General features: G+C 38.4%; 1 protein-coding gene across 4 annotated transcripts in view; it reads left to right on the top strand.

The window, feature by feature from the left end:
• The window catches only part of LOC150099946 (ATP-binding cassette sub-family C member 1-like), a 684487-nt gene that overhangs the window by 525231 nt on the left and 142626 nt on the right, over positions 1-16630 (top strand). For all 4 annotated transcript variants that reach the window (XM_090403130.1, XM_090403131.1, XM_090403128.1 and 1 more), the window contains one exon: positions 12820-12946. In XM_090403130.1, coding sequence (XP_090259256.1) covers positions 12820-12946 — 127 coding nt within the window. The remainder of the gene's footprint in view (positions 1-12819; positions 12947-16630) is intronic.

The following is a 16630-nucleotide window of genomic DNA, read 5'->3' as shown; positions in this document are numbered from 1 at the left end:
AATTGAAAAGGTTGAGTGTAAGAAGGAGAAATTTATGCAGTGATTGTATATTTCTTGATCCTTATTCATGGAATAAATTGCAGAATAGAGTGGATAAAAATCGGCATGGGAGACTACTGAAATTAATGACTTGTATATCAGTTCTAAAGCTGGTACAAGAACTAGAGGGAATTTGCAATTTTTGTATAGCAATGCAAGAATCATTTGAAATAAGAGAGAAGAATTTTTGGCATTAGTCAGTACAATTTCACCAAAAGTTGTAGGCATTAGTGAAACTTGGCTGTCAGCAGAAGATGTGGTCACTGGAATTGAATGTGATGGGTGCAGTATTTTCAGGGAGGATAGAGAAGATAGAACGGGGTGAGGAGTACTGTTGATGATAGTTAATGAGTTGCAGTCAAAGAAAGTAGTATATCAAGATAATAGACGTGTGAATGAGAGTTCATTTGAGGCAGTCTGGTGTGAAATAGTGACCAACACGACCAAATATACAGGGTGTTCGGGATAAATTTGACAGTTTCGTAAGGAAAAAGAAAATCTTCTTTGTATCTATTAAATTTAATGAATTGACAAAAAAACATTACAGGCAGAGTTAATTACAATACTATCAACAAGATTTACTCAAAATAACCACCATTAGCATCGATCACAGCTTCAATTCTGCTTCGGAACCTCGAACAAGCTGATGCTACAGTCTCCCTGGGAAGGGCCGCAAAAACTGTTTTAATTTTATCCATTAACTGGGCTTTTGTATTACTGGAAGTGCGATTGGTGTCTTTTTCAACTGCGCCCCATACAAAATAATCCATGGGGTTAAGGTCTGGGGAGTTTGGAGGCCAAACATTTGGACTGGTGAAGTCGTAGAAATTTTCAGACAACCATTTTTGACTTTTCCCAGAGGTGTGGCAAGGGGCCGAATCCTGCTGCCATACATACGGCCTACCATTGGCTACCCTTGTTATCCAGGGCTTGACTACAGTTAGCAACTCCACGAACAAAGCCCAAATTCCAATGCCAGGGTTCTTCAACACCTGTTCCTGCAGATTTGCGAGGAATTCTGCTGTACGAACGCAATCAGATCGTCTGCTAGGGATCTTTCTTCTTGCTACATCCTCGTAGTCACCATTGCATGTCTCTAGTTCATGCCTGATTGTTTTTACTGTATTCAGGGAGCATTGGGCAGCAGTCGTAATATCCTTATTTTGATGGCGGGCACGAATCATCATGATACAAGTTATTCTCTTCCATGATTCAGGTGGGTTCCAGCTATCCATCCTTTCTGACATCTTGTATATGAATGAAGAAGGGTCCAAACTTTTAAATGAAGAGAAGTGTGTGTTAATACATGTAACTTACGGAAAAATATAATTAATTATAAATATGTCAAATTTATCCCGAACACCCTGTACAGTTGGATGCTGCTATAGGCCAGGGAGTACAGGGGAAGATATTGAATTCATGCATCAGCAAATTAGTGCAATGAGTGCAGGTTTACTGATTATTATGGGGGATTTTAATTATGGTGATATCAATTGGAAGGAGGAAATATCACGTAGCAAAAAGGAAATGGAGTTCATACATCTACAAGATAATTACTTGAAACAGCACATAACTGAAGGGACACGTGGTGTGAGAGTGTTGGACCTGGTTATTGGTTCAGAGGGTATCTGAACCAATAACCTCATTACCTCCAATTGGTGAAAGCGATCATGTGGTATTGACTTGGGAGGTTGCAAAATCTGTAGATTTTTCTGTTAAGAAGGGGTATATACGGAAACTACAGGTTAGGCAGTTATAACAAGCTTTGGAGTGAGATTGCAGCCATCCCATGACAGAATATATTTCAGGGGAAAGATGTTAGCAGTGCATGGGATAAAATCAGCAGATATCTGAGGAAAGCGATATCAGATTATGTCCCCATGGTCAGGAAGACAAACAAGGTAGGCGTTAGATGAATGAGCAGTAGTATGAAGCTTGATCTGCAAAAAAATAAAATGTTATGGAGAATGTGCAAGGAGAAATGTGATTAGTACACCCATGAACAGTACAAGGCTCAAGCTAGGAAGGTTACCAGCATAGTAAGAAAAGCTAAATCAGATTATGAGATGACCTTAGCCAATGTGATCAAGGGTAATCCCAAAGAGTTCTTCCACTATAAAAAGTAAAAGGAAGACTGACTTTGGAAGGATAACTTTAGTAGGTGCTGATGGTATTGAGGTGATAAAATCAGATGTAATAGTCAAGTTACTGAGTGATCACTTTTCAAAAGTCTATCACCCAAGTGAGGATATCTCTGTATCTGTAGCAATCATTAATGTAAGAATTGAAGTTAAGAAATCAGAGATATTTAATATATTGCAAAATTTAAATGCAAGCATTGCTCTAGGTTTGGATGGAATATCAGCTCGGGTGTTGCGTGAATGTGCAAAGGAAGTGTCAACTCCTCGTACTTGGATATTTAACTTAAGTTTGAACTCTGGTATGGTCCCTAGGGAGTGGAAGTTAGGCAAAGTGGTTCCTTTGCATAAAGGTGGCTCTAAAACTGCGGTAGTTAATTACAGACCAATCACCATCTCGGGAGTAATGGTAAAATTATTGGAAAAGTTGGTTAAAGACAAAATTCAAGAATGGGTGGATCAGGATATGATACTCTATAGAGGCCAACATGGTTTGTTAAAGGTAGTCCTGCCTTAGCAATCTATTAACTTTTTATAATAGAATGACATCCCAGTTGGACAAAGGAACTGGCTACACAGTGGTACTTCTCGATTTTGCTAAGGCCTTTGACAGGATACTCCATGGAATACTGTTATGCAAATTGGAACAGATGGGAATGGATACTAAATTGGTGATATGGATAGGAGAATGGCTCAGGGAAAGATACCAGAAGGTGGTGTATGGAGGAGCCGAGTCCAGGATGAGGCAGGTGACCAGTGGTGTGCCTCAGGGCTCTGTGCTTGGGCCATTGTTGTTTAATTTGTATTTAATTGATATAGGAAATGGCTTAAAGGGAGATATTCAGTTGTTTGCTGATGATGCAAAGTTGTTTAGCGCAATAAAAAATCAAGCTGATGTTGAAAGTTTGCAGGATGATTTAAATAAGCTGGTAGAATGGGCAAAAGGTAATGGATGTCAGTTCAATGTGAAATGTCATGCATTTTGGGATTAAAAGATTACCAGCTGTGTACTACATTGATGGAATGGTACTCCAAGAGATTGATGAGGTTAGGGACTTAGGGGTGTTGGTAGATAGGGAGATGAAGTTCAGAGGACACATTGCTGAGGTGTCCAAGATTGCACATAAGATTACTTGGTTGTTGAGGAACACACTGACATCCAGAGATAAAGAGGTTATTATTCCCCTTTATAAAGCGTTGATACTTCCACATTTGGATTACTGTGCTCCGGTCTGGTTACCTGGATACCTTGTAGATGAGGAGGCTGTGTAGAGGGTTCAGAGAAGATTGACTAAGTTGGTGAGTGATGTAAAAATTGCTCCCTACATTGATTGATTGAGAACCAGAGGTTAGTTGATAGGCAGAGAAGAGGGGATATGATAGAAACATTTAAATTACTGAAAGGTTTTTATAGGATTGATGCAAGGGAAATGTTTCAGCTGTGTGATAGTGATGGAAGAACAAGGTTTCATCCCTGGAAATTAAAGAAGAGTGTGGTTAACAAGGGTGTGAGAACAAGGTTTTTTGCCTGGAGGGTGGTGAATGAGTGGAATTCATTGCCTGACTTAGTTTCAAGTTCTTCGTCTTTAAATGAATTCAAGAAGAAATATGACAGATATTGTTTTGCTAGTTTGGGTCTCCTGCGATGAGTCTACTGACTCCATGGAGACACCCGTAATAATAATAATAATAATAATAATAATAATAATGGGAGAAATATCCAATTGTTTGCCAATGATGCTCAACTTTGGAGTGCAATTGTTAATAAAAGTTGTCTAAAAAGGACCATTGATGTTCCACATTGTACTGTACTTGGGCCACTGCTGTTCCATTTCTATATCAATAATATTAGAAGTAATTTGGAGGAGAAAAATATCCAGTTGTTTGTCAATGTTTGCTGAATTTTGGGGAACAATAGTTAATAAAGGTTATCTACTTGTAACGATCTATCAGGATTATGTGAATAGACTGGCAAGGACAAAGAATAATGGCTACCAGTTTAATGTGTAAAGTGTTATGTGTAACACTTGATGAAAAAACTATAGGGTGTGTGTTCACATGGATGGGGCTATACTGCAAGAAAGAAATTGATGAAGCTAAGCGTTTTATGGTAATAGTAGATAGAAGTTGAAGTTCTGATGACATATTGTAGATGTAGGCAAAATATCTCAAAACATCACATCAATGTTAAGAAACATTATTAAGAGACAAGCAGGAATAAGAAAGTTGTTATCCCTAGGTATTATTTTTGGGAAATTCCCGTGTTACTCCTATTATTTTTACGGCTATTTTTTTGCCTTTGTTTAGGAGTGTCCCTTATTTTAAATACATTGGCTCTTTTCTCAAGAATTCTTAGGGTATTATAAATGTATTTTAAAGGTAAATATATGCAGATTAATAGAGGAAGAAATTTTGCACTTACCTTGTTTAGAAGTTAGGATGTCTTCTTTCTCCATACTTCTGCTGTTTGCTGTTAAAAAAAAAAGGGGGGGTTGATAATTTAGAAAACCTAGGTTTTTTTAAATAATTTAAAATTTTTTCAATATATGCATTATTATATTTAAGGGCACTTTTTGGGGAAGGGGAGGGTTATATGGAAAACTGGAGTGGGAGAATGCTCTTCCCACCCCAGTTTCCCATATAACCCTCCCCTTCCCCAAAAGCACCCTTAAATATAATAATGTATATATATATATTATTTTTAAAAAAAAAGGGTTTTCTAAATTATCAAAACACCCCCTCCACATTTCCGAACCCCCCCTCTCTTTTTTTAACAGCAAACAGCAGAGGTATGGAGAAAGAAGATCCTAACTTCCAAACAAGGTATGTGCAAAATTTCTTCCTCTATTAATCTGCATATATTTACATTTAAAATACAGTTATAATACCTTAAGGATTCTTGAGAAAAGAGGCAATGTATTTAAAATAAGGGACACTCCTAAACGAAGACAGGCAAAAAAATAGTTGTTATCCCTCTTTGTACAGCTTTCATATGAGTACGTTATTATAATTATCCTAAGACCCAGTGGAGTCACAGACTCATGTAGGAGGTCCCTTTCGTCATATACACACACACACACAGCTCATCATACCATGCCTTAAACCCATTCAAATTCTCTGCAGACATCAAACTCTCGGGCAGTGCATTCCAATCATTTACAACTGTTTGTGCAAAACACGTCCTTTTCACTCCCTTATTCACATCCACCTTATACAGTTTCCAGGAATGACTTCTTGTTCTCCCCAATCACCAGCCATTTTATGAAAAAATTCTGCAACATTAATTCAATAACAATCCCTTAGTAACTTTTCTATCATATCACCCCCTCTTCCTCCTATCCACTAGACTCTGCAAACTATATTGTTTTGAATTTCTGCATATTCAACATTCCAGGGATCAGAAACTGTCACTGTGTTTTCACGATTTTGATAGATGTCGTGTATATTTCAGATCCTTATCTACCATCATCCCCAAGATCTCTTATTTCCTACATCTCCAACAACATATCCCACTAAGAGTAAATTCTGCATCCCATCTTTATTTATCAAATTTTAAAACCTTACATTTCTCAACATTGAACTGGAATCCTCACTCCCATTCCCTCAGTCTGTTCAAGTCTTCTTGTAAGACCACATCTGCTCTACTCCTCATAGTTTGTCCCAACTTTGTATCATCTGCAAACAGCTGTATATTCCAATTTGAATCTTCCCTAATATCATTAACATACAGGTTAAACAGCAATAATCCTAAAACACACCCATAAGGCACACCACTAGTGACTTTCCACTTGTAGGATATTGTTCCCCCATACACAACTGGATGATAACTATCAGACAGTCAATCTCCAACCAATCCAATGCACTAGTCTAATATCCAACCCTATCTGCTCTAGTTTGACTATCAACTTACCATGCAGTAAGTTGGTAGTCAAACTAGAGCAGATGGGGTTGGCCAATGAAGCTGTCACCTTATTGTAAGAAGTAAGTAGATTACTAAAACATGATCACCCTTTAGCAAATCTGTGCTGTCCATCAAAGATAATACCATTGTTGTCAACCCAATTCTGGATCCTGACTCTCACCAGTCTTTCTAACACTGTGACCACAACACCTGACACACACAGATTGGCCTATAATTTAATGCTTGAATTCTGTCACATCCTTTATGAAGCGGTACAATTTTGCCTTTCTTCCACTTGTTTGGAACTTGACCCTGTGTAAGACTCATATCAAACAAATATGTCAAGGCCGATATCAGCTTCCTAGCACATTTCTTCAAAATATGTGGTGATATATAATCAAGTCCCACAACCTCATTTATATCACGTTTGCTTAATTCCCCATGTACCTCTTTCTCACTCTCACAGTCACTCTCTCTTCCTTCTCATCTACTGCTCTCAAGCTCTCTATAATTACACATTTACAAGGATGAAATACCTTTATGAACTGCTCGTTAAATATCTCAACTATATCCTCTGCAGCAGTTGTCCTTAAACCGTTTTCTCAAAATTAATGCCATTCTACCATAAAATAGGAATTGTTGAAAGTCATTATTTACAGGGATCCAGAATCAGAAATGTGGCCTCCCTTGATGAGTCCCTGACTCCTTGGAGGTCACTCTCTTAATAATAATAATAATTATTATTATTATCGACTGAATCACCTCCTTGCCTGTTCTTTTCTTGCTCTCTGCCTCAAAATCCTCATGGAATTGATTATTACCACTCCTCTTATGTTGCTGCCATAATGCCTTTTTCCTCTGTATTTCATACTTAATCTCTTCATTCATCCATTTCACATCTACTTTATTTAACCTTCTGACCCTTGGAATACACTTAGACATTACTTCTACTAGATAGTTCTTAAATATCACTCAAGCAGCATTAATCTCCTTTCCACCCAACTCTTCATTCCATGCTATGCCTGCAAGCTGTCTGCTGAACTTTTCACAATTACAATCCTTGTAGTTCCACATATATCCTTTCCTCAGAAAAGTCCTCACACTGCTGTCAGTCACCCAGGTAATCACTTCATCGTCACTCTCACTAACTGGATGATAATTTGACACCTTCTTTATAATAACAACCTTTGATGAGATGATCAAATCTCCAGGCCCCTCAATCCTTGTGTGCTCTCTGTTACATGCTGCCTGAGTTAGTTGTCTCTCCAAAACTCAAGAAACCTATTTTCTTTACAGCCATTTGCAAACCTTGTCATCCCAATCTGTATTGTGGTAATTATTATTATTATTATTATTATTAAACAAGACCTCATGGAGTCAAAGACTCATCTAGGAGGTCCTTTTATCTCACACACATCTCATCATACCGGGTCTTAAACACATTCAAACTCCTTGCAGACACCACACTCTCAGGCAAGGCATTCCAATCATTCACAACTCTGCACGAAAAAAACCTGCCTCTCACTCCCCTACTCACACCCTCTTTATACAGTTTCCAGGGATGACCTCTGGTTCTCCCCTGATCTCCCACTATTCGCTGCAGAACTTCTCCACCATTGATCCTATAGCAACCCCTTACCAACTTGTAGGTCTCTATCATATCTCCCCTCTTCCTTCTCTCCACTAGTCTCTGCAAATTACATCTTTTCAATCTTTCCTCATACTCGACATTCCAGAGGTCAGAAACTACCTTAGTCAGTCGCCTTTGGACTCTTTCCAACATCTCTTCATCCTTCTGAAACCAGGTGACCAAATCTGGGCACAATAGTCCATATGTGGCCTAATCAAAGCCTTATACAATGGAACAAGAATCTCCCTACTTCTACACGTCAGTGTCCTCCTCATCATTCCCAGAAGTCTTTGTGTTGTCTTCACAATTTTGGCGATGTGACCCCTAAATTTTAGATCCTTATCCACTATCACTCCCAGATCTCTTATTTCCTCTACTTCCAACAATATATTCTCACCAAGCATAAATTCTGCATCCCATCTTTGTTTTCGAAATTTTAAAACCTTACATTTTTCAACATTGAACTCACATCCCCATTTGCTTGCCCAATCACTCAATTTATTCAAGTCTTCTTGCAAGGCCACAATATCTTCACTACTCTTTATGGTTCGTCCCAACTTTGCATCATCTGCAAACAACTGAATGTCTCCATCCAAATCTTTGCCAATATCATTAATATACAAGTTAAATAGTAATGGCCCTAAAACAGATCCCTGAGGCACTCCACTAGTGACTTTCCTTTTCCTGGATATTGCACCCCCATACACAACTTGTTGATACCTATCAGATAGCCAGTCTCCAATCCAATGCACTAATCTAATATCCAACCCCATCTGCTCTAGTTTGACTGTCAACTTATCATGAGGTACTCTATCAAAAGCTTTTGCGAAATCCAAGTATATTACTGTGTATCCTTCTCCTCTGTCCAAGGAAGCAGTCACTTTATTGTAATAAGTAAGTAGATTACTAAAACACGACCTCCCTTTAGCAAATCCATGCTGTCCATCAAAGATTATACCATTGTTGTCAACCCAACTCTGGATCCTAGTTCTCACAAGCTTCTCCAACAACTTAACCACAACACCTGACACACAGATAGGCCTATAGTTTGATGCTTGAGTTCGATCACCTCCTTTATGAAGTGGCACAATCTTGCCCTCCTTCCACTCTTTAGGGACTTGACCAAGTGCAAGTCCCTAAGTATAAATAAAATCACCATTATTGATCACCCTTTTCCCATTTGCTCATATATTTCCTGATCACTAAAATTCACATTACCATGTCTATAGCAACATCCAAAAAAATATTTCATTCCGTTCACCTGTATCTCATGCCATGATGCCTCAAAACCACTATTTCGCCTTCCATCTCTACTTTGTATAAACGTAACACTTTTTCTATCATCAACTGCACTCCACCTCCCTTTTAACTCTTTTCATTTTCACAAAATACATCACACCTTTCCATCTCTATTCCTGTCAGGATGTCATCCTCATCCAATCATTTCCGTTGTTTCTGATACTTCTAGCTTTCATATACAACCATAACAGTGCATTCCTAGATATATAACAAGTTTCACTGATACCACTTATTAGATGCGACTTCTCCATATTTTCCTTGAGCCATTTCTGTTTCTCCTTACTCATCCCAGAATCTTCTTCAAATCCAACTGTTTTCTCTACATTCCAGGTCATCCCCTTCCTTTTTTGTCTACCCATGTATTCACATCATCATGGAGCATCAACCTTTCTCACACTGTTCCCTGTTCACCATGAATCTCCCCGTTTTTCCTGTTTGTCTTGCACACTTTTTCTCTCATTCTCTACACATACTACCCACTTCTTCATTCATAAGCACCACTTCAATCTCACCTTCCTTATTCTCCTGCTGTTTCACATTACTTCTTATTTTCTCAGATTCATTCTCTCCACTCATCACTCTCCCTTCCAGTAGCATTCTCTTCAAATGACTCACACCAAAACCATTCAAATGCAATCCATCACTGTTTATACAGTTCAATTCTTCCTTCAAACTCATTACACACATTAACAAATTGTATTCCTTTCTCTTCACACATTTCTTCTAACATATCATTCATAATTCTTCTCTCTACTTCATCTCATAACAGTCATACCTGGGCAATGCACTGACTACCTTTCCTGTCACACTAATTTTGCCTCAGGTTTTGAGAGAATATGCTAAATAACTGACAGCTCAGTTGACCTGGCTTTTCAATGAAAATCTTGCTATATGAAAGGTACCCAAGGAATGGAAGGAAGGTTAGATAGTGCCACTGCATAAGGGCAGTAGCAGATTCGAAGTGTCAAATTATAGACCAGTTTGTGTTTCATCAGTATTATTAAGATCTTGGAGAAATTAGTGTAGGACCATATATAGCATTGAGCAGATGAGGTTAATGTTATCTGTGAGAGTCAACATGGATTTGTTAAGGAGGGTTCTTGCTTTAGTAATATGACTGCCTTTTATAATAATGTGACAAGACCAGTTGATGAGGGAAAGGCATATACTGCCATTTTTTTGAATTTTGCAAAGCTATTTCACAGGGTGCCACATGATAAGCTGATATTTAAGTTGCAGTACATGGGTTTAAATGTCGGGTTAGTCAACTGGATTCAGGATTGGCTGTCTGATAGATATCAAAAGTTGTGTATGGTGGGGCAATATCAAGGAAGTAGAAGGTTACAAGTGGGGTTCCACAGGGCTCAATACTGGGATTGCAGGGGGATATTCAGTTGTTTGCAGATGATGTGAAGCTAGGAAGGGTTATTAGTAATAGTGCAGATGTGGTAGCCCTGCAAGAGGATTTGAAGAAACTGGACATGTGGGGGCAAATGAATGAGGATGTCTGTTTAATGCAGCAAAACGTCAAGTCTTGAAGTTTGGGATACATCAGTGGGAGGCAGCATACTCTGTTGGAAGAGCTGTACTGGAGGAAGTAGGGGAGACAAGAAATCTGGGGGTGATAATTGATAGAAACCTGAAATTCAGAGAACATATTGCAAAAGTAATGAAGGTAACCCAGAGGATTGTTGCAATACTGAAAAGGATGTTGACCTACAGAGATAAAAGAGTTGTCATTCCATTGTATAAACCCCTGATCAGACCACACTTAGACTAGTGTTCTCAAATTTGGTCCCCAGGATTTGAAGAAGGTATATTAATTGTTGAAAGGGTACAGAGGCAAATAACAAGGATGGTTCCAGAACTATACAATTTTGCTTATGAGGAGTGGCTGAGGGAATGTGGGCTGCAGGATTTGGTAGATAGAAGAAAGAGAGGTGATATGATTGAGACTTTTAAACTGTTATGGGGTAGTTTGACACTGGGGGAGTTCTTTTCCTTGATGAAACAGGGGGAAGGAGCAAGGACAAGGGGCCATCCCATCCCTGGAAGTTACAAAAGATGGGGTTGGATATTAGATTAGTGCATCGGATTGGAGACTGGCTATCTGATAGGTATCAACAAGTTGTGTATGGGGGGGAGTGCGATATCCAGGAAAAGGAAAGTCAGGAAAGTCACTAGTGAAGTGCCTCAGGGAGCTGATTTAGGGCCATTACTGTTCAACTTGTATATTAATGATATTGGCAAAGATTTGGATGGAGATATTCAGTTTGCAGATGATGCAAAGTTGGGACGAACCATCAAGAGTAGTGAAGATGTTGTGGCCTTACAAGAAGACTTGAATAAATTGAGTGATTGGGCACGGAAATGGAGATGTGAGTTTGATGTTGTAAAATGTAAGGTTTTAAATTTTGGAAAACAAAGATGGGATGCAAATTTATGCTTGTTGAGAATATATTGTTGGAGGGAGAGGAAATAAAAGATCTAGGGGTGATAGTGGATAAGGATCTAAAATTTAGGGGACACATCACCACAATTGTGAAGACAACACAAAGGCTTCTAGGAATGATGCCATAGCCAAGTTAGCTGGTCTTGGGCATGGACAGTAGGATTTTTCCCCCAATTTATCCTGCGGTTTTTCATCTTGTAAAGCAGGCAAACTGGCCTTGAGAACTCAACACTACAGGACATAAGATACACCAGGGCGTAGGGCTGACCACCTTATCCTGCGAATGGTTTGAGGTCCAATGATTAACTAACCCTCGACACCACAAGGTGAAAGAGGGAAAAGGATGATGAGATGAGATGATCACTGTTTAAGACATTGATTAGGGAAGATCTTGAAGTTGAATCATTTGATACTACAAAGTTTCTCAAATGCAGAAGAGAAATGGAGAGTACTTCATCAGCAAAACTATGATTAGAATTTGAAGTTAGAAAATGAAAGTCATCAATGTATGGGAGGAAGAGCATGGGTATGAGTACAGAACCATGGGATGGGTGTTATGTGAGATACAGGATTGGTGTTAATTCTGAAGCACAATTTTTAAGAATAATTGAAAGGATAGTACCAGGGGACTTATTAACATCAAGACTACTCAAGATTTTTCGGATGTCTTCTTTTTGGAGGAAGGCAGAGAGGCATGCTGTGAGTAGTTCATGGCATAGGGTGTGTGTGTCCTTGACACACACACATTCCATTAGGTGATATTACTATGGCACCATCAGGATGTGAGAGAGGTGAAACAAGGAAGGGAATAAGTCATGCCTCATCAATGGACCAAAAATCTCTACACTTCATAATAGAGATTTTTTAATAGCCTTTTTACGATTATTACAGATTCTAGAATGGGAAGATGAGGACCTTGATATTTAGAAGGTGTGATTTATTATCAGCTAAAAATATGATAAGCATATCAGATTTCACATTCGTAGACATCAAATGTGACATTTCACAAAATTTCGCATTTGACATCCGTAGATGCTGTATGGTCACTGCTGTACCTCACATGGTTTTGGCAATGATGTCTTCTGCTAGAATAAGCATTCTTATGCTTATTCTAGTGGTAGGGTCACAGATTCCCTTTCCACACAAAGTTTGTAGGACAATTACAAACATCCATGCCCATGGCGGGATTCAAACCCACGGCCTCTTGGCTCGAGAGCAGACACGCTAACCACTCGGCCAACCAGGCCAGCTATCAGATAGTAATAATGCAATTTAATGTATAATATGAAATGTATCTGCAGTAGTAAGTATAATTGATAAATGCAAATATAATTTATTTTGTAACTTTTATTCGTTTCAGATGGATGGAAGAATCTCTTTATTTAATTGGAGGTTCTGTTGTTTTCATAACTGCACTTTTTTCAGTTATTGGAAGGGATACTTTGAATGCAGGTCTTGTTGGACTCACCCTTGTCTATTCTCTAATGGTAAAATTATTATTACAGTTATTTGAAAAGCATGAAATTTGATAATATTTTTGTAGATATCATTAGTTTTATTTATTTATTTATGTTGAAATATTGACTATTATTCCTGAATAATACCCAGGTCAGATCTACAAAAAATTAGCAAGAGTCAGAGGCCAATTTGTACTGCACCTATCATAAAGTTTTCAAATTTTAACTTCATTTTTTAAAAGCACAAATGTTTTGTACTTCATGCAAGGGGGGGGAAAATATATATATATATATATATATATATATATATTTATTATGGTAAAAATGCAAAAGTACAAAATCATCAAAAATATAAAAAGTCTCTTCAAAATTTTCTTTGTGGGCTGATCAAATTAATTCGCGATTTGATCATAGTTTATTTTATGTGCTATTTTATTGTCAATAGGTTGGATTTCAGATAGAATAGGTAGGAGAACAAAAGGCATCTCTGGAAGCTGTATAAGGAGAGTGTGATCATGTAATGAGAAGCAGTTTTTTTTGCTTGGAGAGTTATGAATAATTGGAATGTTTTGCCTGAGGATGTGGAGTATGCAGATAATTTGAATGTATTTAAGGCACAGTATGATGAACGGTGTGTGTATGACAAAGGGACCTTCTACAATGTGTTTTTGACTCCATTGGGGTCTTGGGATAATAATAAATAAGTATTACTGACTCATCTTAGACTGTAAATAATTTTATATAAGGAGTGTTTATATTTATCCCACACACAAAAGCAGAAGCCTATAGCAAACGGATGCTGTGTGAGGGTAGAATCAGAAATAATCTGTTGATATTCTTAAACTGTTGAAGATTGCAGTCCTTTAGCAATGCTAAGGGAGACTGTTCTACAGAATTGAGGTGGAAGGAACGAAAGATGGCATTCTTCGTGAACCATTAAAGATTGTAGTCCTTTAGAAATACTTCATGAGGGAGACTGTTCTATGGAATTGAGGTGGAAAAATGAAAGACACTGGTAATTGTAAGTTTTAGTTGCAGTCTGACTGTAAAATGATGTTGAGCAGTTGCAGTAAGAGTTCCTGTAAATCTGGCAAAAATAAGAGGCATGTTGGATACTAGTTCTGCTGAACAATGGCCATGGAAATATCTGTACAAAAAACAATGCAGAAACTGATCATCAATGAAAGTGGCTGAAGAGACACTATAAAAGAAGCATCATTTATCAATTGGCCTGTCCTTTCCTGAACAGCATCAAGAATTTTTAAGGAGGTCTTAGGTGCACCACTCCATACATGAGACAGGTATTCCAAAGTTGGTTGGATTTGGGATTTATACAGAGTAAGTAACGTTCAGTGGAGAAGTATCACCTTGATTGGAAAATAATGCTAAGTTTTTTGACATTTGATGGTATAGAAGTGGTATGATTTCAGGAATGGGAACCTAGCACAGAGCTAGGTTCTCGTTCCTGCACCTTGTTAATACCCATTATGGAAAGCTAACACTGCTATCAACCAAACGCAAGTAATTGATCTAAAATGCTCCCAAATTCCTGCCCTAAATTTCCCACTTGGAGCCAGGCCTAAAATTAATATCATTTAATATTGAAGGTTTCTCCAATGTTTTGCCAGACCTTACATCCATGGTATGAAACTCATCAAAGAGATACCCCATGATAAATATGGTAGTGCAATATTTACAAAAGAAAGCTTAATGCCATCGTCCATTGACTCAACGAACAACAGGAGCATTGAGATTATTACAATCGCATTTTAAAATATCTCAATCACCTCAGTTTATAAACCGCCAGAAGAAGCTTTTCCTTCCCCGACATCCTCCTCAATAATAATACAGAGATGACTAATGTTGTATTAGGTGACTTTAACAGCCATAGTATTAACTGGGATTACACAAAGTCCAATGAAGATGGAGAACTTGTTGAAAAATGGACTGAAAACCTTTCTCTAAACCTGATACATAATCCAAAACTCCTTACATCTTTCACAGTGGCAGATGGAAGCGAGGCTATAATGACCTCATATTTGTTATATGAGGTCAGGCTTATAGCTCATATTTGTTATATAGCTCAAAAATATCCAACATTTGTGTTAACAAGGTTTTAAATCCCATTCCACATACTCAACATAGGCATATAATGCTTCAAGTCAGCCCAGCCATTATGTCTAACACAGTCCCTTAGAGACGATTTAATTTCAAAAAAGCTAATCGGAAGGGTTTCATGTAAGATCTTGACTACTCTATAGAACCAGTCCCACCAAGCCTGCAAGAGTATCTGAATTCATAAAAATACTGTGGGAAAAGTGTGGTAAGGAAAGCGAAACTGGAATACGAGAGAAGATTGGCCCTAAGATCCAAAGAAAATCCTAGGGAATTTTTTTAGCTATGTGGCCAGTAGGAGGAGAAATGACTGTGGAAGAATGATATTGTGGGATAAAAATGGGAATAGAGTGACTGATGCAGAGGACATAGTGGAATTGTTCAATGACCACTTTATTGGAGTATTTCATCCTGGAGGAGTCAGTTTTAATGCTAGAGGAATAGGGCAGGGTCAAGGTTTAGAGATACAGGAGGAGAGTGTGTTTCAGATACTGAGAACTCTGGATGTCAATAAAGCTTTTGGACTGGATGGTATTTCACCACAAGTTTTGAGAGAATGTGCTAGGGAACTGACAGTGCCTTTAACCTGGCTTTTCAATGAAAGTCTGGCTTCGGCAAAGGTGCCCAGGGAATGGAAGGAAGGTAAGATAGTGCCATTGCATAAGGGTGGTAACAGACTGGAAGTGTCTAATTATAGACCAGTCTGTGTGTCATCAGTAGTTGTTAAGATCTTGGAGAAAGTAGTGAGGGACCGTATACAGCACTGGGCAGATGAGGGTAATGTTATCTGTGAGAGTCAACATGGATTTGTGAAAGGACGCTCTTGTTTTAGCAATATGCTAGCCTTTTATAATAAAGTTACAAGAGCATTAGATGAGGGAAAGGCATATACTGCAATTTTCTTAGACTTGGCGAAGGCATTTGACAGGGTGCCACATGATAAGCTGATATTTAAGTTGCAGCACATGGGCCTGGATGTCAGATTGGTCAACTGGATTCAGGATTGGCTGTCTGATAGGTATCAGAGAGTTGTGTATGGTGGAGCAGTTTCAAGGAGACAGAAGGTTACAAGTGGGTCCCACAGGGCTCAGTACTAGGACCTATATTGTTTACCCTTTATATCAATGACATTGCCAGTGGATTGCAAGGGGATATTCAGTTGTTTGAAGATGATGCGAAGCTGAGAAGGATTATTAGTAATAGTGCAGATGTGGTAGCCCTGCAAGAGGATTTGAATAAGCTAGATAGATGGGCAAATGAATGGGGGTGTCAGTTTAATGCTGCAAAATGTAAGGTCTTGAGGTTTGGGAAACATCGATGGGATGCTGCATACTCTATGGGAGGAGTTATACTGGGGGAAGTTGGGGAGACAAGAGATCTGGGGTTGATGATTGATAGAAACCTGAAGTTTAGGGGACACATTGCAAAGGTGGTGAAGGTAACGCAGAGGATTGCTGCAATTATAAGAAGGACACTGACCTGCAGAGATAAGAGGGTTATCATTCCGTTGTATAAGTCTCTGATCAGACCACACTTGGATTATTGTTCTCCGATTTGGTCCCCAGGATTTGAAGGGGATAAATTAACTGTGGAAAAGAT

The sequence above is a fragment of the Typopeltis vanoorti genome, chromosome 13, assembly GCF_054136105.1.
Source record: "Typopeltis vanoorti isolate ZY-2024b chromosome 13, IOZ_Tvanoo_1.0, whole genome shotgun sequence".
NCBI lineage: Eukaryota > Metazoa > Arthropoda > Arachnida > Uropygi > Thelyphonidae > Typopeltis > Typopeltis vanoorti.
Note: the sequence above shows the minus strand (reverse complement) of the source record. Positions and strands in the feature narration are given on the sequence as shown.